This window comes from Arvicanthis niloticus, chromosome 5 (genome assembly GCF_011762505.2).
Source record: "Arvicanthis niloticus isolate mArvNil1 chromosome 5, mArvNil1.pat.X, whole genome shotgun sequence".
Taxonomy (NCBI): domain Eukaryota; kingdom Metazoa; phylum Chordata; class Mammalia; order Rodentia; family Muridae; genus Arvicanthis; species Arvicanthis niloticus.
The window spans coordinates 101,561,139-101,587,667 of record NC_047662.1 but is presented as its reverse complement, the minus strand read 5'-3'; the positions used below and the strand labels follow the sequence as shown (position 1 = coordinate 101,587,667).

At 47.6% G+C, this 26,529-nt stretch overlaps 2 protein-coding genes and 1 long non-coding RNA gene across 3 annotated transcripts in view; 1 reads left to right on the top strand and 2 right to left on the bottom strand.

Moving 5' to 3' along the window:
• Positions 1 to 26,529, top strand: part of LOC143442469 (uncharacterized) — a 56,112-nt gene that overhangs the window by 10,056 nt on the left and 19,527 nt on the right. Inside the window, exon 2 of the long non-coding RNA XR_013110713.1 lies at positions 13,668 to 13,797. This is a non-coding gene — a long non-coding RNA (uncharacterized LOC143442469). The remainder of the gene's footprint in view (positions 1 to 13,667; positions 13,798 to 26,529) is intronic.
• Ccl19 (C-C motif chemokine ligand 19) lies at positions 7,184 to 9,129 on the bottom strand. The gene is made up of 4 exons (XM_034503601.2): positions 8,824 to 9,129; positions 7,779 to 7,911; positions 7,516 to 7,609; positions 7,184 to 7,428 (listed from the first exon to the last, which is right to left on the bottom strand). The coding sequence occupies exons 1-4, from the start codon at positions 8,882 to 8,884 to the stop codon at positions 7,390 to 7,392; spliced, it is 327 nt and encodes a 108-aa protein (XP_034359492.1). The 5' UTR covers positions 8,885 to 9,129; the 3' UTR covers positions 7,184 to 7,389.
• Positions 25,258 to 26,416, bottom strand: Ccl21 (C-C motif chemokine ligand 21). The gene is made up of 4 exons (XM_034502702.2): positions 26,253 to 26,416; positions 26,043 to 26,163; positions 25,767 to 25,949; positions 25,258 to 25,683 (listed from the first exon to the last, which is right to left on the bottom strand). Exons 1-4 carry the CDS (start codon positions 26,317 to 26,319, stop codon positions 25,653 to 25,655), a joined length of 402 nt encoding a protein of 133 aa, XP_034358593.1. The 5' UTR covers positions 26,320 to 26,416; the 3' UTR covers positions 25,258 to 25,652.

Sequence of the window (26,529 nt, the reverse complement as noted above, 5' to 3'; positions counted from 1 at the left end):
CCTTGTCTTAAAGACAAAAAAGAGTTAAATGAAATCATAAAAATGGGAGCTTTAATACAATGGGAGTGTGGCCTATAAGAAAGTATTCTCTCTCTTTTTACACACACACACACACACACACACACACACACACACACACACACACACACGAATGAAAACGATACCAGGATAAAGAGCCCTCACCAGAAACTATATTAGTACCCTGATAGTGGATTTTCAGACTCTAGTATTGTGAAAAAATAAATTTCTATTGTTTAATTTGCCTCGTCTATTCTATTGTGTATGTTTTAGTGATAACCTGAGCTTAACAGATGTGCTAGTTGCTAGGGTTTTGAGTTGGCTGTCTTGGGGAAGGTTTTTTTTTTTTTTTTTTTTTTTTTGGTTTTTCAAGCAAAGGTGATACTATGTTAAATTTTTAAGTCAAGGGATGAAGAAGATAGGGATGTATGCCCATGTTGGATCGCTGACTGTTGAGACATTACTCTGCCTCACTGCCCACACACTTCACCCTTTTGATGTTTGAGGAATGTCCTCCTTTGTTAGCCTTGGTTACTGCTACAGCTTGTTTTGCACCATAGAACCCAAAGGTCATGCACTTGTTTCTCCAGCTCCATCTGAAGCAGAGACACAGACACAACACAGGCTTTGCTAATCAGAAGTACCTTCCAAGGCCCACAAATAGGAAGCTAGACCCAGTGAATAATAGCAGGGTTGTCAGGGTATCTGCTTTGTAGGTGGTAGAAGTGATGACAGAAATAATGTCTATCTTGCAGGGCAATCAAAGCTGTCATAACAGAGGTGACAGATGGTAGGCTGGCTATCTGTACTAGTGAAGGATCTGTTTGTCTAATCTGTCATCTGTATATCACTGGGGATCTATATATCACGTGTACTACCTCTGAGCTATTGCCCTGGTCTGTCTATTTAAAAATACCACACCAAGTGACTTCTTCTCTTGAAAAAATATGCTTTCAGAACAAGCTGAAGGCCAAATTTGAGTTTGGACTCTGCATCTTAGAAGTCCCACGATGAAATGAGTGTCAGTTCGCTCTCTGTGGCTGATAACACACTGTCACACACTGGTTACCTTATGAAGAAAGGAAGTTTTTTTCGTGGCTTATGGTTCTCGTCCCAGGCTAATGGTCCTCATCTGGCAATGACTTTCTGTCTACAAGAGTCCTGTGGTGATAGCAAGGTATCACTCAGCAACAGAAGTGGACCCCTCTGGTCCCTCTACCTCTTACAGTTCAATCATAGGATTCGACCTTGATGACCTTCCCCAGCCCTAATCACTTCACAAGGACCTCACCTCTTAACACTGTAGCTTGGTTGTTTCTGCCTTCTCATCTGTCCGTGAGGATTACATTTCTACACACATTTCATAGGAAACCATTCTCAAGCCATTGAGAGGAGAAGGGAAGGGCCATTTCCCCCTGATCCTTGTTCCTTTCCTTTCCCTACTCGAATTCCTATCTTATTCTGGTAAAGGGTCTTATAAGGGCAAGCATTCCAGTCCCATACTTAAGCACAAGGTCCACATTCCTTACATAGAGCTACCTCTCGGCCACCCTCTGGACCTACTATATCATCAGTGACCTGGTCCATCCTAGGAAGAACAGAAGAAGAGGCCCATGTGGGTAGTCCTGGAAGCTCCTTCCAGTGGGCAGAGAAGTCACTGGATTTTAGTGCTTTGAATATAGATCAAGAATAAAACACATGAGATGTGAGTGGGCATCCATGTTCACCCCGGGGACTCTATCTTTTGTCTAAAACTATGACTGGAGAAGGGTCAAGGCACCATGTTGTCTTGTCTGTATTCGTCCTAGCTGTATGGCATGACTGGAGAGTGGTCCTTCTGTGTCCCCTCATCTTGCTGGTTTCTGCATCTTCCCAGGGCCTCCATGGAGAGTCTCTGACCCTCAACACTGTCACACTGGGAGGTGTCACTAAGTAGGCTCTGAAGTGATGGCCCTGGAGTGGAACAGAGTTTCTGTCCTTTCTTGTCTAGCTTGTGTATTTCTGAGGGAAGTGGTGGCCTGGTGACCATGATAAGAACTTGATGTTAATGATGGTGCTGTCACTGATGAGGTTACAATAGAAGCTGGGTCTTCTTGTCATGGTGGGGTGTTTTTTTTTTTGTTTTTTTTTTTTTGTTTTTTTTTTTTGTTTGTTTTTTTTTTTTTTTTTTTTTGGTTTTTTTGAGACAGGGTTTCTCTGTATAGCCTTGGCTGTCCTGGAACGCACTTGGTAGACCAGACTGGCCTCGAACTCAGAAATCCGCCTGCCTCTGCCTCCCAAGTGCTGGGATTAAAGGCGTGCGCCACCACTGCCCGGCAAGGTTGGGTGTTCTTACATTGCTGAGATCTTTACAGCGTTGGGATCCTGAAAAGAGAGGCTGACTCTCTTTTGGGGAGGATGCTTGAAATGATTGCCTGGTGGGCATGAGATTATAGAGACAGGGTGTTGATAGAAATAGACTCAGACTTCCAGGTATGGAGAGTCTGAAATCCAAAGCTCTGGGGGTCTAAGTGACCTGGAACTCTGACATCACTGCATCTGGTCTTAAAGATTTCCCTCTGCTACCAGATCAGAGGCCAGGAATGGCTCATGTTCTCTCCCACTGGGGTCAAAGGATAGAGTTCAAGGTCCTAGACACAGAAACAGCACAAGGTCTCCCTGGTCCTCAGAGGTATTTCCTGCATCCTGCCCTCTGCCTGCCTGCTTGAAACCCTTCAGGAAGTAGAAATGGTCCTGCAAGGACCATGTCATCCAGGAGACATTACCAGTCCACTGACAACAAGTACTTTGTCCTTTAAATCAGGTCCTGTCAGGTTAGCACAGAGGCGCTCAGCTCCCTGTCCAGTGAGTGGGCTGCCCTGCCCCTTTCTAGAAACCGCACACATGGAACCCCTAGTCCTCCGGATCCCCAGTCCTGCTCTTCCATTTTCCTCTCCCCTTAGCTTCTGCAGGTCCTGCCTGGCCTTGGGAATAAGGAGAGGGCAAGCACCGCATTCTAGTCCCGCATTCCATTGTGCTGACGTCAGGAAGGCTGAAGCCTGAGCCTGTTTCCTTCCTCTTTGAAGCTCTGGAGAATCTCACTGCCCTTCAGCTGGAGAGTGTCAAGAGGCTGGATGCTCTCCAGAGGCCATTTCTATTTCTGAGTTCAAGCACTGCCTGGATCTTCCAGACTCACTTCTTCTTGTTTTCTCCACTTCAGGTCTTCCTAGCAAAGCCAAGGCCTTCCACCCTAACTAGACACCAATCATAACCCTCTGGCCCTTGGTTCAAGTACTGCTGAACAGGCCCACGTGGCCTTCAATCTCGGCCTGCTGCTTTTTGTGGACTTGAGAGGGCACGGCCCCTCCTCTGTCTCACAACCTTGTAAGTAAAATGACAGAAGTGATCCCTACCTCGTGGGTTATTTGAGGGTGCAATGATATCAGATGGGCAGATGAAGGCCTGGACCTGGGGACTGTTGCACGCTCACCCTGTGAAGTAGTGGTTAGACCTTCAGATCTGGCCTCGTCCTGCTGTGCTCTGTTTTTATCTTGGGGATGGGCCAATTCAGAAAGGCGGTATGTGTTGTGGTGCTCTGGAGCCAACTGCCCTGCAGGAACCCTAGTTCTGACATTTTCCTAGCTGTCTGGCTTGGGCAACTCACCTCTCTTCTGTGCCTCATTTTCCCCATCTACCGCATGAGATTGGTCCCAGTGCTTACAGCAGTGCCCAGCACCTAGAAAGCGCCCATAGAGAATTAGCTATTACTATAGAGCTGCATTCATCCACATAGACAAAGTCTGGGGGAGAGGGCATCTAGAAACGTTGGTGTCTAGAGAAATGCCTGCTTTTGGAGGAAACTCCTCAGTTGGAAAGCTTGCTCCTTTGTGAGACCATTTCCAAGACTTTCTGCTGATTCTGAATTTCCCGGAGGGTAGAAGGGGGTGGCATGGGGTGGGGGCTTGCCGAGAAGTTGAAATCAGATTATCAAAACCTTATGGAGCTGACTCTAGCCAAATACTCCCCGACTGCCTTGAGAACTGGATGTGTGCTCTATGTTCTGTGTGTTGTTTCTCTCTCTCTCTCTCTCTCTCTCTCTCTCTCTCTCTCTCTCTCTCTTTCTCTGTGTGTGTGTGCATGCACATGCGTTGGGAAAAGACTATTCTCGATTTGTTTTGTTTTTTTTTTTCTCTTAACTACATGTTGGGTCTTATTCTGTGCCAGCCATGCAAAGCAATACTGGCAGTGTGGGTGGATAAGGCCCAATCTCTTCCCCCTGGGAATTCTCAGCAGACGTTAATGGCAACAAACTTGTCTGAAAAGGCTGGAGCTCCCTGAGCAGGGATAGTAAGGAGATATTAGCTTCAGGGACCATGGACCTTCAAGGACCATGAGTCTTTAAGACAGTAGATATCAATCCATGTGTGCCGTGTGCCCAGGGAGAAAGGGTCCATGTAGAGGTATACAGTAAGCCTCCTAGCCTGTCTGGGGAGTTAGGAGTCCATGCTACCTGTCAGAGAACTAGCATCTTCGCCATTGTCAGAGACAGACAAGCAGAACTTGGGATAAATGGAGACGTAATCTTTGTCAGTGAGTTCTAGAGAGACTGGAGACAGCCGGACCCACTGTGCCGAGGAAGCTTGAGCTGGAGGAGGCGAGCCCCCGGTTGCTAGAGAGATAAGAGAGTAAGACCCAGTGCTAAGCGGGGAGGTCACTGCAGCTTGGGCGTAGGAAGCAGAAGACGCTAATGACTAGGGGAGGGTAGTTGTATACATATTTCTAATGGGGTGTCCATTCCCTATATTTCTAATTTCCTAGGCTACATTTCTAATTCTCCTAGTCAAGCAGGACTAGGTATAAGGTATGTATGGTATAAGGTGTGCCATTGGCTCCTAGATTTTTTTTTTCCTTAGCAGTAGCCTTCCCTTTGTTTCCAGAGGGTAGCCCCTGGGGAGCTAAGAATCGGAGCATTTTTGGATATGTTGGATGTTGGGGGAGCCTGGACAAGGCTGGAGGCTTAGTCTGAGATCTGAAGATCCAGGAGTTACGTCTTTGGAAGGACTCAAAAGTCACCCCTTTCCTGCTATCAGACACATGGCACAGAAATCCTGGGCTGGAGAATGTTGAAGGAACTTGTCCAGAGTCACTCAGTGATAGGGTGGAGATTGGGTTGTGACACAGGTCCCGACACTGGGATCAAGACTTGCCACGGAGATAATAATGTCCCAGGGCCTCTGTCCTGCTAGTACCTTGGGCAGGGATCCCATGCTTGCCCCTTCTACTCTTTATATTTCTCTGAGACTGGAGGCACCAGAAGGAGGATTTATGTCTGCTTCGAAAGCAAGTTGACTTCTTGGTTCCCCTGAGACCTGAGCAGGATCTGAGGCAACATCCCTCTCCCCTGCCCCCATGTGTCTTAATCTTTTGTCTGTGGGAGGCAGAGTTGTCCATGGCTGGGTTACTTTACACATGGATTAATGGGTTGGTATAGGGAAGGGGGTATGGGGGTGGTGGGTGGATGGAGGTCAGCCGGCTAAGTGCATGCGTGGATGCATGAATGGGTGGGTAATTTCCCACAAGCGGTGGAAACAATTTTCTAGCCGTAGCAACTGTTCTGGGAAACTATCCCCATCCATCCCACCCTTTGTGACCCTGAGATTTGAGATACTTGAGGTTTTGAACACCTGTCTGTAGGAGAAGAGGAAGAGGCTGCCACAATTCCCATAGCTCTAGGCGCTCTGCCCCTCCTCTTCATTCCTTTGTGACTCCCCCCTGCCACCTCTCCCACTGACACTTGAGCTCTCAGACACCTGGATGTTTGAACACCTGTCTGGGACAGCAAAGACAGGGAGGCCTGAGACCTGGGGAGGGATGGGAGAGCACAGTCCCCCTACAACTTCCTTTTAAAGGCTTGTCCAGACAGGCCTGGCTTGGTTACTGGCTGATGTATATAGGACATAATGATGGCTTCTCTTCCCAGACAAGGGAAAAAGAATCTGTCCTTCTAGCTGACCTTAGCAACTCAGACTTGACACTCCCACCGGACAGGCCCTTGGAGGTCACACCCAGGAAGCTTCCCAAAGCACAGACCATTGCTGTGGACTGTTCCAAGACCCACAGGGCTTTGCCCTCCAGACCCAGGAGACTCATTCCTTAAGACTCAGTGTTGTCTGTAGTCCCAGAGCCTGTGTGTACTGAAGGCATTTCCATGGTGAACTGTGCAAGCCTCCCCCGCTGTTCTTTGTTCTACCCTGAGGGCCTGTCTTCCTTCTCTGATCCCTGACTCCCCGTCAGTATCTTATTAGGTCTGGCGCTACGATTGCTCTAATAGGGCTGAACCCTGCTCAGTCTGAGATGGGGAACTGCTCTAGAATGGATTTAGGATGGACAGTATAGAAGATGGGTCTATCCCACGGCTGCTGATCTCTTTCTCACATATTTGTTCATTCTCTAAGCAAATATTTATTGACTCCCTATCTTGAGCCAGGTGATCTGCTGGAAACCAACACAGATATGACCCTTGTCCAGGGAGAAGGACAAATGAGCAAAAATAGGTTACTGTAATGAAAGCTGTGTGTGTGTGTGTGTGTGTGTGTGTGTGTGTGTGTGTGTGTGTGCTGTAGGTAGGCGGTATGTAGGAGAGAAAAATGTGCAGAGCCATAGGAATCTGGGAGGAAGCAAAGCTACCTAACCCAGTCTGAGCCAAGAATGAGCCAGACTCGGAAAGGAAGCCAGTAGGACACAGGATGGAGAAGAGGGTGAGAGGGAGCAACTTGGGAATGAGGGTGGGGTGAGTGGGGAGTGTGGGGGAATTGAGAACTTCTCCTGGAGAGTGGAGCCATGCCTTCTGCCCACCCATCCTCACAGGAGCTTCCCTACTCCTCATCCCCCAGATACCTAGCTGCTTATATGCCTGACTAGGTGGCAAAGACAGAAAGGTCTGAGGCTTCTTATGAACTTTGCAAACCGATGCAAGCTTTGTGTGGCTGAATAGAGTGTGAGGAGCATGGGCCTGGGCCAGATCCTTAATTGTGGGACTGGTTCTGGGAGCATCAGGGTGTTAGGTGGAGGCTGGGGAACAGATTGCTCAGAACTCAGGGTGGGAATATATCCCGCCATTCCACCTCCTCCTTTCCTATTCCTGTCCTCCTGGGGCGAGAGAGAACAGACAGCCAACAGACAGATCCATGGTACCAAGCGGCTTTATTGGAAGCACTGCAGTCTAGCCATGGAGAGGCCTGCTCTAGCACACAAACTCTGTTTACACTCACATTCACATCGACTCTCTAGGCACAGACTTGGCTGGATTAGATCTGTGGCAGAGCATCAGAAGGCCTGATCCTCTCTTCTGGTCCTTGGTTTCCTGGGCCAGAGGGATTTACATCTCTTTACTCAAGACACAGGGCTCCTTCTGGTGCGGTTGCCTTTGTTCTAAGGGGAGGGAAGAGAGGCAGGGTCATGGGCTGGAATCTCAGGGGTTTGGAGGGTGGCGGCAGGGCTAAGGAGGGTCAGGCTTGCCTTGGCAGAAGATTTCTTCAGTCTTCGGATGATACGTTCCACCCAGGGCTGGTCCAGGGGTGCACAGAGTTGGTAGCCCCTTAGTGTGGTGAACCTGTAGCCAGAGGTCACAGAGAATAAAAGCCTTGAAACCCAGTTTCCTAGAAGGCTCTAGAGTAAGGGGCTTCCATGAAAAGTGGGCTTGGCCGTGAGTCCAGGGTTAACTGGTATCAGCAAGGACTCATGGGGAATGGGGCCAGACATTCTTTCCAGGAGCAACTCACACAACAGCAGGCACCCTGCAGCCATCTTGGATAAGAAGGTAGCGGAAGGCTTTCACGATGTTCCCAGGGATGGGACGCTGGGTCACAGACAGGCAGCAGTCTTCCGCATCATTAGCACCCCCCAGAGCTGGAGCTGAGATAGGAGAAAGAAGGGGAGAAGACATGGAGACCATGAGGAAGGGAGGCCACAGCTCTACGTGGCTTTAACAGCATCTCTCTGTGTGTGATTGCTGGACCTGATATTCATTCAGCCTTGTGTGCCACTGTGGCTTTATCGGCTGCGGAACATATTGTAGTCTCCTCAGTTTTTACAGTGTTTCAGCAAATGGAGAGTTAGCAGTAGTTAGGGTGCTGGGTCAGGGGAGGCTTGCCTCAGCTAAGAAGTCCTCAGGCTTAAAAACTACTACAGCAGATGGCTGCCTTGTCCCAGCTACCAGGAGGGAAGCTGAGACTCAAGATCATATGAGCCTAGGAGATTGAGGCTAGCCTGGGTAACATGGTCAGAAAAACCAAACTAAACCAAACCAAACCAAACCAAATCAAACCGAGGCCCCTAAAAAAGCAACACCAAAAAGGGGAACAAGTTACCAAGCATGTCTTCAGTGTTTCTTGTTGTTTCAGACTGAAGCAAATACACAGCAAAGCTTTAACCCCCAACAACCCCAGTGGTGAGATTGAAACCAGGGTTTCACACAGGTGAGGCAAGCACATCGCCCACTTAATTATAGCTTTAGGTCCCTCAAGGAAGAGGTACTGTTCCTTCCTTCTGCTTCCTGGAAGCTGAGGTATCAGGACATGGAACCCACAGAGAGGGGAACAGCTATAAGCCCCAGGATATGCCAGAGTTGAACCACATCAGAATTCATGGATACCAGCATGCTCGTATTGACGGGCATACACAGAAGGTACAGGGAGCCCCTAGATCCACTGACTCTGAACTTGCAGAACTTGCAAGGTCTTTCATGACCATTGTAACAGTCCGAGATCTAGACATTGTCCACAGGTCACTGTGACCCCCCCACCTTAGTCATCTCCCAAGCCTTACCTGGGAAGGTCCAGAGAACCAGTAGGCTGAAGGCCAGTAGTGGGATCACACGGAGTGCCATGGCAGGCGATCTGAGGCAGGCCACAGAGAGTGAGTGAGCCTGAGAGACTGTGTGCAAGAATCTGAGAGGCTGAGGCTCTGACGGCTTTTCAGGGGAGTGATGGGACACTCAGACGTCCTCGTGTGGAGTGGAGGGGTTCAGGAGCCAGAGCAAGTGAGATTGTGTGAGCCAGTGTGAGCCTGTGTAAGGCTGCCACCAGCTCCAATTTATCCCTTGAGCTTTCACTTTCTGCCCAGAAATTCCCCCTCAATGGCCCATTCTGGGTCTTCCCCTTTACCCCTCTCTGCCCCCTTTTTTTTTTCTGGCAAAACATGACCTTGGCTTCCTCCCCCTCTCCCCCCAGAGTCTTCATCCTCTGCTTTCTTTGGCTTTAGCTCTGAGAACTGCAACAGTCTGGGAAGAAAAAAAAAATCTGTGTCCTGTCAGTTCCAGAGAGGGGTTGCGTTGTCCTCTGGGCGGTGGCATTAGCTGGGATAGAGTTAGAGCCGACTGGGCTTCTCTACAGCCTCACTACTTTCTTCTTTCTTATGAAGCCAGTTTTGAAGCCAGCTCCATGGCACATTCAGAACAAGCGTGAGAGCCTGGACAGCATCTCCTTGTCCTCACAGTGCCTTCCAACACACCATCTGGGGGCCAGTCTCTCTCTTGGAACAGGCCCAGCTAGAAGAGAAGGTTCCTAAGGAGAGGGCCCAGGACCCCTGCCCACAACTCAGGTCCCTGCATCTGCAGGCTTTGTTCATTTTCTCAAACCTAGTGCCTAGGTCAGAGGAACAGCTGGAGGGAGCATGGTCTGGAATGACCCCCTCCATCTTTCCCTTCTCTCAATCCTGGGAACCCAGAGGGGATTTCTAAGGAGAGGGGCTGGCCAGCTCCTTCTGAGACAAATCCCTAAATTTCAAGGAATTGACAGATCGGGAAGGAATAAATGATTTCCCATCCTTGTGAGAAAGACCAGAAGAGAAGACTGCAAAAGAACAGCTAATATATGGGGTACCCACCCAGCCCTCTGTACCCATGCTCGGGGTCCTCCGTTGTGTGTGTTGGACGGAAACAACCATGTTCATGTACACGCCATGTAGAGGCCAGAGGCTGATATCAGGTGCCTCTCCCATGACTCTACACCTTAGTTTTGTAGACAGGGTCTCTCACCAAACCTGGAGCTCACTGATTTGCCAATACCAGCTGTGATCAGCTATGAACTTCAGGCTCCCTTTTTGTCTCTGCTTCCCCAAGCATAAAGATTACAGGTGTGTGCCACTGTGTGCCTACTTTTTGAGGTAGGTTCTGGGGATCCAAATTCAGACCCCCATGCTTCATACCAGCCCCTTCACTGCCAGAGCCATCTCCCAAGCCATTGGCTCCTCTTTCTCACCAGGGAAGGCAAATGTGTTTTTACATCCCTGACCTAAAAATAGCTTAAAATTACACCTATTTTTTTGTGTGCATGGGAAGGGGTGAGTACATGTCACAGCACAGGAGTGGAGGTCAGAGGTTAACTCTTGAGGGCATTGGTTATCTCCTACGGCTGTGGAGATTCCAGGGATCAAACTCAAGTCATCAGGTGTGATGGTTTGTATATTCTTGGCCCAGGAAGTGGCACTATTAGGAGATATGGCTTTGTTGGGGTAGGTGTGTCACTGTAGGCGCATGGACTTTAATACCCTTGTCCTAGCTGCCTGGAAGCAAGTCTTCTAGCTTCCTTCAGAACAAAATGTGGAATTCTCAGCTCCTCCAGGCCTACGTATGGCTGGATGCTTGTGGGGCAGAAATCTCGCAGGCTGGGGCAAGGGGGGAGTCCAGCGACAGAGTCTCAGTCCGACACCAGGGCTTCCCGCGCCGCCAGCGGAGGATCCCACATTCACGCAGCTGTCGGTGGGCGGGCCAGCGGCTGCATCGGCAAGGTTCCAGGGTTCCAAAAGCTGGGAATTCGGCGGAGAGACCATGGACACGTGGAGTCCGGTTTTCCAAAGCTTTTATTGTTCATAGCATGGTGAATGGGCGCAACTGATACGCGCTTCCCCCGCCAAAGGCAAGGGGACTCTCATTTTATAGGGAAGGAAAAAGAGGAGGGAATAACTTAATTAGCTACGCCCCTGGCCTTTTGATAATTCATTAATATTTAAATCTCTGGAGGTAGAGACTTGTTAATCACGCCCCCTACCTGTGCCTTATGTGACTGAAGGTAACAGGTTAAATGGAGTTACCTCGTTCAAGGCCCAACAGATGCTGCCATGCTCCTATCTTGATGATAATGGACTGAACCTCTGAACCTTTAAGCCAGCCCCAAATAAATGTCGGCCTTATAAGACTTGCCTTGGTCATGGTTTCTGTTCACAGCAGTAAAACCCTAACTAAGATACCAGGCTTGACAGTGAGTACCTTTACCTACTAAGCTGACTCTGCATTTCTGCATTTATCAGTTTTCATTCATTAATAATAATAATAACAATAGCATTCTGACTGTCTTCTGTGCTCTGGATCGATCCCTCTGCCAGTCATATCTTGCATACTGTTCCCAGGCATCCTATGACACATGCTTGTTGTATTGTGATTCTTGTTTTACACATACAGAGAAGGAGGCTCAGAGAACACAATCACACAGCTAGTACTACATGCCCACCGTGCCTGTGCCAACTATCTACTAGGCATAGCATGCAGTACAGGGTATGTAGCACATGATGGCGGTGGAAATCAGCACCATCCCCCTGCTGTGTGGCCAGGAAAGTAATGATCCTCACCATAGTCAGACCTAGTGCTGCCAGATTATCCCACCAGAATTTTAAATCCGGATTTCACTACCTCTCAAATGGAAGTTTTATTAAAATCCCTTTTATTATTTTTAATTTTTAAAGACAGGGTCTCTTATGTAGTCCTCACTATTCTGGAACACTCTATGTAGACCAGGCTGGCCTTGAACTCGGTGTGCACAACCACATGTAGCTTTGTGAACCATCTTTTGAAATATAAATTTGGGACTGGAGAGATGGCTTGGTGGTTAAGAGCATGTATTATCCTTGAAAAGGACCTGAGTTTGATTCTCAGCGTCTACATCATAACAACCCGTAACTCCAGCTCCAGAGGGTCTCACCCCTCTGACCTCTGCAGACACACACACACACACACATACACGAGTAATAACAAAATAGTTTTAAAGATTGTTCTTTCTGTTTCCCCCTCTCCACCAGCAAATAGTTACTAAAATCTTTGAACTCTCTATAGTAATGTGAGTCTTTTATACTGCTGAGAAGGGATAAAAGGGCTGGAAATACCAGCCCCCTTTACCCAAGAGAGACCAGAGGCAGGATAAATTGATAAACCTATAGCAATAATGTCATCAGTTATGACCACATAGTGAAACTTCAAAAGGACCAAATTAAGTTTCTGAATAGCTGAGGAGAGTGGAGGTTCCTGGAAAGGGAGCAGAAGCTTTGTGCTCCTTCTCACACACCTGTGAAGGTCTCTTTCAAGACTTTCTCTGTAGCCCTTTGTGGTAGTTTGAATAAGAATGATCCCCATGGGCTCATATATTTGAATGCTTAGTCAACAGGGAGTGACACTACTTGAGAGGGATTGGGAGGTGTGGTCTTGTTGGAGGAAGTGTATCACTGTGAGTGGGCTTTGAGGTTTCAAAAGCCCGAGCCAGGCCTAATGTCACAGTCTCTCTCTGTTTATGGATCAGGATACAGCTCCCGACTACTGCTCCAGTGTCTGCCTGCAGGCTGCCGTGCTTCCCATCATGATGATCATGGATTAAACCTCTGAAACTTTAGTCATGCTCCCAATGAAATGTGTTCTTTTATAAGACTTCCCTTGGTCATGGTGTCCCTTCTCAGCATTAGATCAATAACTACATTCTCTCTGTAACATCCTTTATCATGAACAGTAAACGTGTTTTCCTAAGTTTTATGAGTTGTTCTAGCAAATTAATTCAGCCATATGAGAGGCAGGATGTAAAGCCAGAGAAAACTAAGGGATGTAAAGCAGGGAAAGGAGCCCGTTACCCCACAGTCTAGCTTGCCTGTCCTGCTGGCTGAGTGAAGAAACTTTAGCATAACCAATAAAGCAGAGATTGCCTGCAGAGATAGGGTTGCTCAGGACAGGGTCAAAGCAACAAATGAACTCGCTCAAAATGTTTGTGTTAGCATTCTTCTCTCACCCCCAAGTCTAAACATCTAAACGCACACCTGATAGAACCACCTCACGTTTGCGTCTACAGAAGGAAGTTCTTGTAAGAAAATAAATCTGCACATACAATCTTACTTACATTTTAAACTTTGCTTAATCTTTGACCATTATTGTAAATTACATCTTTTTTTTTAAGAATGCGATTAGGACCACACATGAACATATAGGAACACACACACACACCACACACACACACACACCACACCACACACATACACACACACACCACACACACACACCACACACACACACACCACACACACACACCACACACACAGAGACAAGCACTCATGCACACATGCACATACATACTGGAAAGACACCTAAGAGTGACTTTCAAAATCCCACATCCCTTGGGGTGTGTTCTGTTCTTTTCTATTACTACTCTGATGAAAAAGGAGCAGGGAGCTTGTCAGGAGGCGGGAAAGAGAGTAGGGTTCTGCTTCTTGTCTCCACCACCGACTCTGTCTTTGCCAGAAGGCAGAAATGTCCTTAGTTCTGTGGGAAGTTCTGGCTTAGCCAAAGGCCAGAAATGACAGGAAGGTTTAGGTGCTGGTTTGTGCTCTGGTTTCTTATTGTCCTTCTCTTCCTTTTACAGAGCAACCTAATGGGTATAGCCACCTGGATTCTATTCATGATCAGAGATTTCATTGGCTTTGAATCTGTCTCCAAAACTCCAGTTCAGCCATGAGGATGCAGAGGTGCATGGTCATCAACCATCAGTCCAGGTAGACCAGCTGGACCAGCCAACGTGCTTCCCTATGCTTCAGCTCAGCAGAGTCTTATCGCCCTTTAGACAAGGGCCTCGGTGCTGACCCTCCTGCTGTGCGGGAGCGCCCGTGCCTTCTTCCCCTTGAGCCCTCTTCTATAACAACAGTCCCTTCTAAAAACTCACCATTTGCTTCCCCTGAAATCTTTTCTTCCAGTTCTGGAGACAAAGGATCTAGAAGCTTTGGTGGCTGTTGATTGTCAGGGACTCTAGTCTCTGGAGTTATGCTCCATCTAGGTGAGAAAGCCTTTACATCACATGCAAAGAACCCCTGCTTTTTCCAATTCTGTCCTTTGCCTAAGTACTTGATAAGCTCCAGTTTTGCTAAGTTCTAATTTTGGGTCACTTATCCATTCTGGAATTCCTTGCAGTACACTCTGATGGAGGTTCCTGTGGGGAAGGGAACCCTTTGGGCCACAAGGGGCTGTGTTGAGCTGTGGCTTCCTGGTGCCCCTGGCATCACCACCTGCGGCCCCTCAGTTGAAGACAGCATTATTCCAACAGTTGTAAGACTCAGACCCCAAAGATTGCTTCCAGGTTCAGATGCCTGTTACAGGCACGGGTTGTGACTTGTGCTTCTGACCAGTGGGCTCCATATGCAGGGGCTCCTATGTCCCTTTTATCAGTCTGCAGCTGCAAGACCTACCCAGCACTGCCACCAACAGCCTGGGGTAGCAAGAGTCTCCATGTATGGTAATCAGAGGTTGTCCAAGCCCTGAGTAGTGAGTGGAGAGTGGGGAATATGTAACTTTCCTATATCCTTACAATGTGCCACCCATTTTCTGTCAGAATCTCCATATACTGTAAACTTTACCAGAAGAGACTGCAGAAAGTAGATCCCCCCAAACAAATCCCAATCCTGGGATTGGTTGCTTGTATATATGAATACATAGGCAATCTCTCTGTGTGGAGAGAGAGGACCCAGGACACTGGGAGGATGCACAAGTGTCACAGTCACTCTGAATAGTGACACACAGGATGGGACTTGACACCAGGATCTCAGTATTTATTTATTTATTTATTTATTTATTTATAAAAAGATTTATTTATTTATTTATTTATTTAATGCATATGAGTACACCACCATTGCTGTCTTCAGACATACCAGAAGAGGCACCAGATCCCATTACAGATGGTTGTGAGCCACCATGTGGTTGCTGGGAATTGAACTCAGGACCTTTGGAAGAGCAGTCAGTGCTCTTAACCACTGAGCTGTCTCTCTAGCCCCAGGATCTCAGTTTTAAACCTTCCCTTCTCCCCAGTCCCTGCACTCTCTCTTGAAGGAAGTCCCAGGAGACACGGACAGAGAATAGCAGATAGGCAGAGGTTATTGCCGAGTAGAAGCTCAAAGGGGACAGCAGACTGGGCAGAGACCATTGCTCCTATCTATGTTGTGGGCAGGTCTTAAACTGTTTTCTAAGGACTCTATCATAAACAGGCTTTCCCAAGGGACTTGGTCCTATCTACACGACTGAAGCCCTGATTGTTCTCTATCAGAAAGCCTCTTGCTGTCTTAAAAGACTGGGAGTTTCTAGAGCCTGGTTTGGATATTTTTCCACTGACAATCTTTTAGTCAGCTCAGGATGTCACATCTCTTCCCAGGGCCAGAGAGATGAGTTTGTCTAGTTCTTCTCACTGACTCTTAAAGTTTTACTCTCTCAGTCCTTGGTTTCATGGATGTCTGCCTATGAAGGAAGGAGCAGCCTGGATGGGGCCGGAAAGATGGCCAGTTAAGAGTGCATGCTGCTGTTGCAGAGGACCTGGGTTCTGTTTGCTGTACCCATATTGGGAGGCTCACAACCACCTGGAACCCAAGCTCCAGGGGAGCTGGCACCCTCTTCTGGCTTCTAAAGCACCTGTACACACACACACACACACACACACACACACACACACACACTCACACACCCATTCATATACACACTTAAATAAAAACAAACAAGCAAACAAACAAGAAAAAAACAAAAAAAACCAAACCAAACAAAGCCCAAACAAATCAAATCAAACCAAACAGCTCTTTGCCCCAGGGCCCTGGTAGGAAATCTGGACTGTAGTTCCCCAGTGACAATGTGACCTAAAGGTCTTGTCTATTCTACAGCACCACCCCTAACTGGATGTGCACACAACATGCACATGTAAGAGAACAGAAGTTGAGGGGGGAAAGCACAGGAAGGGGGCTTGGCCTTTAGCTTGTTAAGTTTTGCATCTTTCTCTGATCATAAGCTTCATGGAGACATTCTCTAGAGTTGAAAAATAGAGAGAAATGAATGGTCTTCATTTTCAGGTGGACCTCTAAGATATACAGGCACCAGAGGAACTGGCTGCCTACAGCTGCAGGAGTGGCCTTCAGGATGATAAAGATGTGAAATCCTTTCAAATGGGCAACATTTTCAGGCAGTACCTTTAGTGTGTACTTTGTCCAGCAGAGAAGGCCCAAAGTTTGGAGCTATGCTAGTTTATGTGCAGTGGCTGTCTGCCCTCGCCTCAGTAAAGGTGCAGCCATAAATCCATTCTCACTAAGCCTTTTTGAGTATGCCTTTGCCTCCTGCCAAGGTCCTAGTCACACAACAGTACAGTGCAAAGCTGACATGACTTTCAATTATTTCATTACCATCTGCCTTGAGTGCCTGTTGGGAATGATCCCAAGAATCAGCGGGAAAGAGTGCAATAATTCAGAAACAGCATTCAGGGCATCTGTACCACATTCACATAGTGAGTATATATTGAGTCCTCCTCTATGCCCGGCTGTTCTTCAAATCTGGGGAACAGTAGCAAAGCAGAAGCCTTCATGTTGTTGCAGCGTTTCTGTTCTAGTGAAGGGGACAGACAATAAGCAAACAACAAAATCTATAGTCAGATGGCAACAACTGCCATGAAGAAAAATAAAAAGGTCAAGAGTGGGTAACTGGAGGGATGGCCCAGCAGTTAAGAGCACTTGCTCTTCTCCCAGAGGACCAGAGGTCTGGGCCCAACACACACATCAGGTGGCTTACAACTGCCTATAACTCCAGCTCCAGGGGATCTGACTCCCTCTTCTGGCCTCCCTAGGTAACTTCACATGCATGTGCATACACATACATATATGCAGACATTCAAATAAAAATAAAAAGTTATTTTAAAAAAAGAAGGCAAGAGGCTAGATGTGGTGGCACATGCCTTTGATCCCAGCACTTTAATCCCAGTAAGAAGAGCCAGGGGCACCTAGTTCCAGGGCGGACAGGGCTGCATGGTGAGATCCCAACCCCCATCCCCCAAAGGCAAAGATGGTAGCAAGTGCAGGGTGTGTGTTATTTCAAATCAGGCAGCCAGAGGAGCCTTTAATGATATAAAAGCAGAGAGCTGACACAAAGAAAGAAAGAAAGAAAGAAAGAAAGAAAGAAAGAAAGAAAGAAAGAAAGAAAGAGAGAGAGAAAGGAAGAAAGAAAGAGCCACACAGAGACCTGGGAGAAATGTTCTTGGTAGGGAAAACAACAGATTCAAAGGCCATGAAGCAAGAGTGTGAGGAATAGCCTAGAGGCCAAAAGAGCAGAGCACAGCAGACAGACAATAAGGGATGTCAGGGGATGGTTGTCAGCCATTGTAGGTTTCTACTTCACCGAGTGACTTGAGGAGCCATTAGTGGGATGAACAGAGCCCTGACACAATCCGACTTAATGTTCAAAAGATTTCATATAGCTGTTAAATATAGACTAAACCAAAGTAGCGTGGAGCAGGGGGGTTGTGGCTGAAGGCTATTGCAGTAATTCAGGGGACACCAGTGGTGTTTGGAGCTGCTGAGACATGCTCAGATCTGGAAAGAATGTAGAGCCAGAGGACCCGGGCTCAGCAGAGGGCACGAGAGAAAGCAGAGGCAAGAATCCCACAGGCTGGAAGAAATCAGTGGCTGGGACAGCTATTGAGATGTGGATGGTTGCAAAGAAGACGGTTTGTGGGGGATCAGGAGCTGGGTTCTGACTGGTAACATTGAAGCTGCACTCTGGATACATAAATGGAAATGTTAAGTAGGTAGTTGGCATGTGTCTGGAGTTCAGGGGGAAGATGTTATCTGAAGACACATATTTGGAAGCATACGGATGGTATTTAAGGCCTGAAGACAATGAGATCACCAAGAGAGGGGGCGTAGGTAGAAGAGGTCCCAAGTTCCAAGTCTCGAGGCTTGCCAGCATTAAAAGACCCAAGGTGGGGGAAGCTGGTGAGATGGTTCAGTTGGGAAAGTGCTTGCTGGGCAAGCATGAAGACATATGTTTGCACGCCCAGCACCCACACAACAGGCAGGCATAGTAGTATGATGCTGGAGTCCCAGCATTGTGAAGGCAGGGACAGCTGAATCCTTTGTGCTTGCTAGCTAGCCAGTCTAGACGAGTCAATGAATTGCAGGGATAGTGGGAGATCTTGTTTCAGAAAATAAGATGGTAGCTTAGTGGATATGAATGTTTGTTGCTGTTGTGGAAGACGAGTTCAGTTCTCAGCACGTACGTTAATTGGCTCACAACTGTTTGCAACTCCATATGGAGGGTATCTGACAGCCTCTTCTACCTTCCCAGAGTACTTACACACTCTGTCTCTCTGTCTCTCTGTCTCTCTGTCTCTCTGTCTCTGTCTCTGTCTGTCTCTCTCTCTCTCTCTCTCTCTCTCTCTCTCTCTCTCTCTCTCTGTCTCTCTCTCACATACACAATTTTGACGTAATATAAGGTGGCAAGTGGCTGAAGAAGATAGCCATTGTTGGCTTCTGGCTTCCACACACACATGCACAAGTGACACACAACCAGATACACAGGTGCAAATGCACACATACAATTGGAGAGGTGAAGAGGAATCAGAGAAGGAAGGGGTAAGTGGGGATGGATAGAAACTGCCCACTATTATGTCAAAGAGAGAAAGGACACAGGCGCTGTGATGGTTCATCTTGACTGGATGTGGACTCTACTTTGAGATAAGCCTCTGTGTATACCTATGAGGGTTTTCTGGGTTAGACTTATTGAGCTGAAAAGACCCAGTCTAACTGTGGGCAGACAGCTTCTTCTGTTGCCGGGTCAGATCCCAGGAGGACCCTGGGAAAAGCTTTTATAAGAAGCCTGCTTGCCTATGGGCCGCAATGCTGAGTTCATCTACCTGGATGCTGCCATATTACCCTGTGGCCAGAGAACTCAGCTTCTTCAGCCTTCCCCTAGTATGGCAGCTCTCTAGGAATTTCCCAGCTCTTTATTGCCAGGCAGAGGCTGCAGAAGCACCCAACCTGGTCCACTGAGCAGTTAGCTCAGCTGGTTCTCAGTGTGAAGACAACATTGCTGGCCTCCCCTGACGATCTTATGCAAGCGGATGTATATTAGCCACTTTTTTCATCCATACTCAGCCATTGCTTTGGATTCCATTTAGAGTGTGGGTGAAGGCAGGGGCACAGAGGCCTGAAGATCACAGAGGTAGGCTTGAAATGTTTCTGACTGTATGCCTGGAGCCTGTGCACTACCACCTCAGTAAGCTCAGCCTCGACCAAGCCAAGTTGCCTTTGTGAGGCTCCTGGTTCAGGACGAGTCCTAGGAAAGTTGTCCTAGATTAGGAGACTTCAGTTGGGTTTAGCTCAGCTTCCTACTCACCAGGGAACCCCCACGGTCTTCATGCATCCTACTCTGACCAAATCCTTGTACCAGAGCTGGGAGAATCGGAAGAGGGGGCCTTTGTATTTGGGATAAGAAACTCTCCACTCTTCCTTGAGTTTGGGAAGTCAAAGTTTGTTGTGGAACTGGGGATGCAAGGGGGTGAATGGGAGAGGACCCAGGCTGGATGTTTGAATGAGTGTGTGTCCTGGAGTTGTGACACTGTGTGCTATTAGCCTGTGCGTGGGATGGTTTAAGTTGGCTGATGTAATCAGTATCTCTACTCCCAGGCCTGCAGGGGGCGCGCCGAGCCTGGAAAGGATGGCTTTAGACGCCTAGGTCCAAGCTGATTAGCTGAGGCTGCGCAAGCCGAATAGCCAAGCCTCCAAGGTCTTCTGTCGCCTCCCAGCTCCTCGACTAGGGCTCACTGAACGCCTCCGGGGACTGGGTGGTTAGGCAGAGGGTGGAGCTCGCATTCTAGCATGGGCTCCTGTGCCGAAAGTCCTAGTGCCAGATCCCTCATCCAGGCCTTTGAGGTCTACGAGTATACAACTAGGCGAGAGAGTGGCAGTGAATAGAAGGCGTTTATCTCCATGGTCCGCACCCAAACACCCTCCCTGGTGTACCCGAATCCATGGCGCCAAATGTTGACACGAAATAACTAGTATTTGACTTAAAGGCTGAAGGAAGTTCACATCACCTCCAGCGTCCTAAATGACTTAGCAGCCGAACCCACTCTAAGAAAACGTTTATTTCCCCAGAAATTTCCCGAGAGACTAAATGCCGCTCTGTGCCTGGTGAAAGGCTTGAACTTGACGAGCGGAAAAGAAATTTGTTCTATTCTTAAATGGAAACAGATAAATGAGTAACATTTTTTCTAACACGATACACGTCAAATAATAAAAACAAATTAGTTCCACAAAAATGAAGCGCGCAAACCAGGGCTGTTTCTTCTTTAGTCTACCTAGGACCGCGGTGATGATGCTGCCCCCTGGTGGCGGGCCCAGAGGCGTGCCCCTCCCCTCGCCCGTGGCAGGGAGTGTCCAGACAGAAACCACTCTGTATGGTTTTGAACCATACAGAGGTTCAAAAGAGGTGTGTCTGCTTAGTCTCTTAATATTGAATTGATTTATGTTATTACGCTATTATCACAACCAATGTATCTAAAGCAAAATTAATAGTATCAACAGAGTTCTGGGCGTTTCAGTTGGCCACTAGATCCTAGTACCCATGTAACTAAGCTGGGCACCTCATGTTTATCTGTAACCGCAGCTCTAAGGGAGAGGAACACGGGAAATTGTTCGGGATGACTTCCAGCCTGGCCAAGAAAACATGAGCGCTAGGTTCAGGGAGAAACCTTACCTCAAAGAAATAGGTGGAGATTGATTAAAAACCAAAACCAAAAAGGACATTTGATGTCCGGTTTCTACCCTCACTGTGTGTGTTGAGGCTCATGCACCTGCGCATGCGCATGTACACACACACACACACACACACACACACACACACACACACGTGGCGTGCGCGTGCAAATGAATTAAAAAATACAAAAAGCATTAAATGTTTTTTTTAAGCCAACTACGATGACCTATACCTATAATCCTAACATTCAGAAGACTGTGACAGTGTGTGGTAGTGAGCTCAGGCAAGCTTAGGCTTCATGGTGAGTTTACGTCTGGCCTGGGCTACATAGGAAAACCTCATCTAAAATTTACAGCAACAAATGGGTCCAGTAGGATGGATCATTAAGGAAAGATTTTTACTGTCAAACTTGAAGACCTGGTTTGGCACCTGCAACACATGTGTCAGAGAGAGAGAACTTTCTTGCAAGTTGTCTTCTGTCCTTCACATGCATGTCATGCCATCCGTACCCAAGTGCTTGTGTGCGCGTGTACACATACACATTAAATAAATACATATAAACAAACAAACAAATCAATAAGGTGCTTTAGTATTTCAGAGCTAAAATGACAACACAAGATTCCAGAGATTACAAAGTTCTCATGGTTAGAGGACAATTCTGTAAAGTTTAGAGAAAATTTAGTGATTGTTTTCCCTTTTATATTTTCTGTTGCCCATTGGCACAGTGTTCAGTAAAGTAAGTACAGTTGTTGTATACAAGAAGAAGCCATGAGAAACCCTTCAGATTTATAATTTCCTTTCATGGTTTGTGAATACCTCTTTGCTGAAGTGTTTCCTTTTCTAACCAGCAGTTTAGTGTTGCCTGTAAAAATAACTTTTATTCTCCTGGTAGTAACTGTCCTCTCTGAGGCTTCCTGCCTCCCTCTGCTAACCTAGGCCTCATCCTGGAAGCATCTAACCTCTGTACAATCTAATCTAGGCCTAAAAGGTTTTCAGCCTCTGAGACTTACTGCTGAGTAAGCTCACCCTTCCCAGTTCTTTCTGAACTCTGACTGGCTCAAACTCATCTTCAAACTGTCTGATTCAATCTGCCTTCTCTCCCAGCCTCTCTTGAATTGCTCTGCTTGGCCTCAAACTAACTCTGGCAATCTGTTCTAATCTTTTGGCTCTTTTCTCACCTCTGGCTCATTCTGTCTTCACCTGTGTCTAGCCTGTTCTCTCGCTGCACAGTTGTCTCAGTAAACTTGTCCCCTTCTCCCTCTCGGGGCTGCTCTACTCTCCCTCTCAACTCTACTGCCCTGATCTCTGCAAGCTCAATTGTATTCCTGTACTGTACTCTCTTTCTGTGCAGTCTGTCTCTCCCTTAAGTAGCTTCCTTTCCTCTCTCTTTTGGTGAGAGCTGGGTATATCCTATTCTGTCAAATCTTTCTCTGATTTGTCATTTTGTCTGCCACTAAATTACACATCACTTTCAACCATGGGTGCTTCCTTCTATAAATTAATTTTACCTTCATGTTTGAGGTTAAAGGTGTGTACTAAGGGTGTGTCTGTATTCCAGCCAGAGGGATTAAAGCTAAGGGCTGAGCCACACCACAACTAGAAACAGGTTCAAGTATCTTGTAACACTCATCTTTAAAAGAAGATATATTTTTTAATGTATGCATTTTTGTGTATGCGTCTGTGTGTATATGTGTGTGTATGTGTGTGTGTGTGTGTATGTGTGTCTGTGTGAGTTATGTCCCACATGTGCAGGTGGCCCATGGAGGCCAGAAGAACACTATAAGAAGCTCACAACTGCCTGTAACTTCAGCTCAGGGGGTAATGTCCTTTTTTTGGCCTTCTTGAGCACTGTATGTGTGCACATAAATGCACACACACTAAATTGAAAGCAGATTTAAATTTTTCTGATGAGTATGTACACTGTAGCTGTCTTTAGACACACCAGAAGAGGGCATTGAATCCCATTACAGATGATTGTGAGCCACCATGTGGTTGCTGGGAATTGAACTCAGGACCTCTGGAAGAGCAGTCAGTGCTCTTAACTGCTGAGTCATCTCTCCAGCCCCAAATTTAAATCTTAAGTAAAAGAAAAACAAAAAGCCAGAAGTGGGGTGGAAGAGTATTATTGTGACGGGCACTTGGCCAGAATGTCTGAGGTCCTGGTTCAGTCCCCCAAACAGCTGGAAAAGGCATAAAGAGAAGGGAAAACTGAGTGAGAGAAGAGGGGTAAGAAGTAAGTACAGGTCACTCCTTGTTTCTCAGTGAGCGGATGTCTGCACAATCCTAGGAATGTAAACAGACCGTGGTGTGGCATTCCACAGCAGCGGCATGGCAGAGAATTAGTGAGAGAGTTAAATCTTCACTTTTAGTGAAGTCTATTGGTGACACTCAGCATGTGTCAACCAATAGTTACAAGAATTTGGAGAAGTGAAGCAGACTCCCAGAAGAAATGTCTGAAGAGTTAAAAGTTGTGGGGGAAAAGATACTGTTTAGGACAAGACTCTGACACTTTCTTGTAAGGAAAAAAAGTGGTTAAAATTCTTTTTAAAGCCATGAGTACATTTGTGTGATTGAAGAAATATTTTATGAGAGTAAGGGAGAACTGGACAAAATTGTTAAAGAAATAGACACATGGCCCCTTGTTCCCTGAAGGGGGAAAAAAAAAAAAAAAAGGAAGGGTTGCATGTTAATTGATAGCGGGTCGAGGTGGGCACCAGTCACGTGGCTATGGCAAGTCACTTAGCTTCTACTCTTTTCTCCTCCTCTTTTTCTTCAGTATTAGATATTAAGTCCAGGGCTTCTCTTATTCTAAACACACATTCTACAACTCAGCTAAATCCCCAGCCCTGTATTTTCCTTAAAAAAATTTCTTTTAAAAAGTTGGGCAGTGTTTCCTAGGCTAACCTTGAACTTAACTCGCAACCAAGCAGGCTGTTACTGTGTCATCATCCCAAAGAGCTGGGGTTACAGTCCTGGAACAACAGCCTGGCTAGGTTTTGCTTCTGCCTGATTTTCCTCTCGCTTTAGAGCAGACTTGAGTTTGGACAGGGCTGGGAATAAAGGGTTCTAGATATGAAAGGCCCCTTTGCCTTTTGTAAATGTCTGACTCTAAAGTAAACCTGGGGAAGAGGGAGTAACCTGGAAGTTCGGGAGAGGAAGGGGCTTCTCCAGACTGCGGAGGCGACTGTCCTGCAGGTCCAGTCACTGTGGATACTGGGCTCTAATTCCTGGCAGCCAGGGAAGTGACAGGCAGATGGCTTCAGGGGTGTGGGGAGGCACTCAGGTCAAAGTTCAATGGCTCTAGTGTCAGAATTCCCACATCTCAAATTTGGCAAATATCTGAAAAGGCGTAACTTGTGGGATCCACAGGGGTCAGAGTTCTTCTTGGCTGTGTCCCAAGATGGCATGGCCATGGGGTTGATGGGTGCAAGTAGGAGGTCTCACCTGGGGTTCAGTGTTCTAGGAACTCCACACAGCCTCTGATCGAGGGATTCCCTCATGAGTGAGAATCTGGTGTCAAGTTTTTTGCTATCTTTCAAGTATAGGGGCTTGGAGTAGGAATCACACCAATTAAAGAGCCATTTTATAATGTACTTTATAATGTATGGCATTTTATAATATGTTGTGCACATCTGAGTTTGTAGGCTAAGATCACCCATGATTGCACCAAGACTAGTAGGGTCCCTTGTCTTCACCATTCCCACGAGGAGTGAGGGGTATATGCAGATGCTTTGATGACTTTGTAAGTGATAATGCTGTGGCCAACTTGGGCTATGTGGAGAACATGAGCTTCATCCATTGCTAGCTCCCCAGGCCCCTGCCTTTCTTGTCCATCCTCCAGAATCTGCCTCCCGATTTCCCACATTGTCATGGCTCACCAGTGGTTTTCTTTGCCCCTGCCTGGGGATAAGTGTGTCTCCTCTCTAAGAAGAGGTAGAGGGAAGCCTGGCTGGAGTCTTCTTGAAGGGAAGATGGATTTGTGTCTGAATCTTGAGCTTTCAAGGACCTGTCCCTGGAGACTTGTCCTTGGCTTTGAGAAACTAGAGGAGAGGGTTGAGGAGATGACTCAGGGGATAAGAACACTTGCTGTGAAATCAAAAGGACCTGGGTTCAAATCCCTAATACCCTGGATTTTAGGATTACAGGGTAGAGACAGTTGGATCCTAGCAGCTTGCTGGCTACCCAACTTATCGAAATGTGAACCCCAGCTTCAAATGAGGAAAAGTCTTTTAAAAAACAAAGTTGAGAGCCAAAGAGGAAGACTCCTGATATCCTCCTCTGGCCTCTTCATGTCCCCCCACAAATGTGAATATAACACACATATGCGCACACGCATGCACACATGCACTCTCGCACACACACGTGCAGATACTCATATACACACCCGCGCGCGCGCGCACACGCGCGCGCACACACACACACACACACACACACACACACACACCAGCAACTGAGGAATTCGGTTTGAGGCTGGAACAGTTTTTTATTCAGTTAAGTATAAATCATAGGTGCAAGGAAAAGGGTAGGTGCCATGGAGAGCAAGTGCAGGTCTTGGGACCTGTGTGACCTCCTAGAAGGGACAGTCCTGCTGTCTCCTTCTTCATTCCCTGGGAGACACTCCTTCTTCTGACCCTCTAGGTCTATCCCAGGGAAGGCAACTCTGCCATATAAGAAAGGGATGGCCATGCAGATGTGCTGGCTGAAGCAGGACAAGGGTGTGACGAGGCCAGCGTGAGGAGGCTGTTCAGGGCCCCTGAGTCTTTCTGTTTTCCAGCTCCCTCTTTGCTGTGAGTTGGACTGTGAAGAACTCAGCTTGAAGTTCGTGGAGGATCTCCTGGGCTCCAGGCAGGTCACTGGGCTACCCTCTTGTAGTCTGTGTCTGTTCAGTCCTGGGAGCACAGAAGGGAAGTGTTAGAGGCAGGTGCAGGGAGGCTCCTCTTTGTTCCCCTTCCCATCCCTTTAGCAGCCTCACCCCCTGCAGCCTTTGGAGCCCTTTCCTTTCTTTCCAGACTTAGAGGCTCCTCGGTTCTTCCTGCAGCCCTGGCTTTGTTTCCCTGGGGTCGGAGGCTGGTCCAGACGTCGCATCAGCTTCTGCACCCAGCCTTCCGCAGGGTTTGCGCATAGCTCAGGCTGAGAGAGCTTCTGGGGTGAGAACCTGAGGGTTGGAAGGCAGCAAGCTTTCTTAGTCTGGCCCATCACACCTTTCCAACTAACCACCATCCTGTACCCACCCCTTCGGTGCACTTACAATATTGCGGGGATGGGGCAGCCTAAGCTTGGTTCCTGCTTCCTGTAGCCTCGGACAATATTGTAGGGGATCTTCTTCTGGCTGTACTTAAGGCAGCAGTCCTGACCCCCTCCGTCACTGCCTGCAAGGTAGGTGCACAGACCCAGCGGGCGGCTTATAAGGTGTCTCTATGGTCCCCTTCCCCAGCTAAAGCCTCTCCCTCCTTGGTACCTTGGGTCCAGGGGATGCAGAGAGCCAGGACCAGGCTAAGGAGGCTCAGAGCCAGTATCTGAGCCATGGTTGTGGTTGAGTTGAGGATGAGACCAGAGCTGTAGGTGAGATGGACAGCCGCAAGTTGGGGTCTGTGTGTGGGCTGCGACTGGCTTGCTGCCTATTTATGCAGTCTGAGACTTTCGCTTCCCTCGCTCCCCCTCCTTTTCCTGAGTTGGATCGGATGGCATTACTGTGAGCTTCTCTTAGCTTACAGTCAGCTCCTAGCTGTTGCGCC

What these genes read in the sequence shown, in the direction of transcription:
- Ccl19 (XM_034503601.2), bottom strand. Translation starts at nt 8,884, where the DNA reads ATGGCACTCCGTGTGATCCCACTACTGGCCTTCAGCCTACTGGTTCTC. An exon ending in TGCAGGGTGCCTGCTGTTGT is followed by an intron (nt 7,610 to 7,778) that starts GTGAGTTGCTCC and finishes CTCTGGCTACAG; the next exon opens with GTTCACCACACTAAGGGGCT. An exon ending in TGAAGAAATCTTCTGCCAAG is followed by an intron (nt 7,429 to 7,515) that starts GCAAGCCTGACC and finishes CCCTCCCCTTAG; the next exon opens with AACAAAGGCAACCGCACCAG.
- Ccl21 (XM_034502702.2), bottom strand. Translation starts at nt 26,319, where the DNA reads ATGGCTCAGATACTGGCTCTGAGCCTCCTTAGCCTGGTCCTGGCTCTC. An exon ending in CTGCATCCCCTGGACCCAAG is followed by an intron (nt 26,164 to 26,252) that starts GTACCAAGGAGG and finishes CCTACCTTGCAG; the next exon opens with GCAGTGACGGAGGGGGTCAG. An exon ending in TGCCCCATCCCCGCAATATT is followed by an intron (nt 25,950 to 26,042) that starts GTAAGTGCACCG and finishes TCCAACCCTCAG; the next exon opens with GTTCTCACCCCAGAAGCTCT.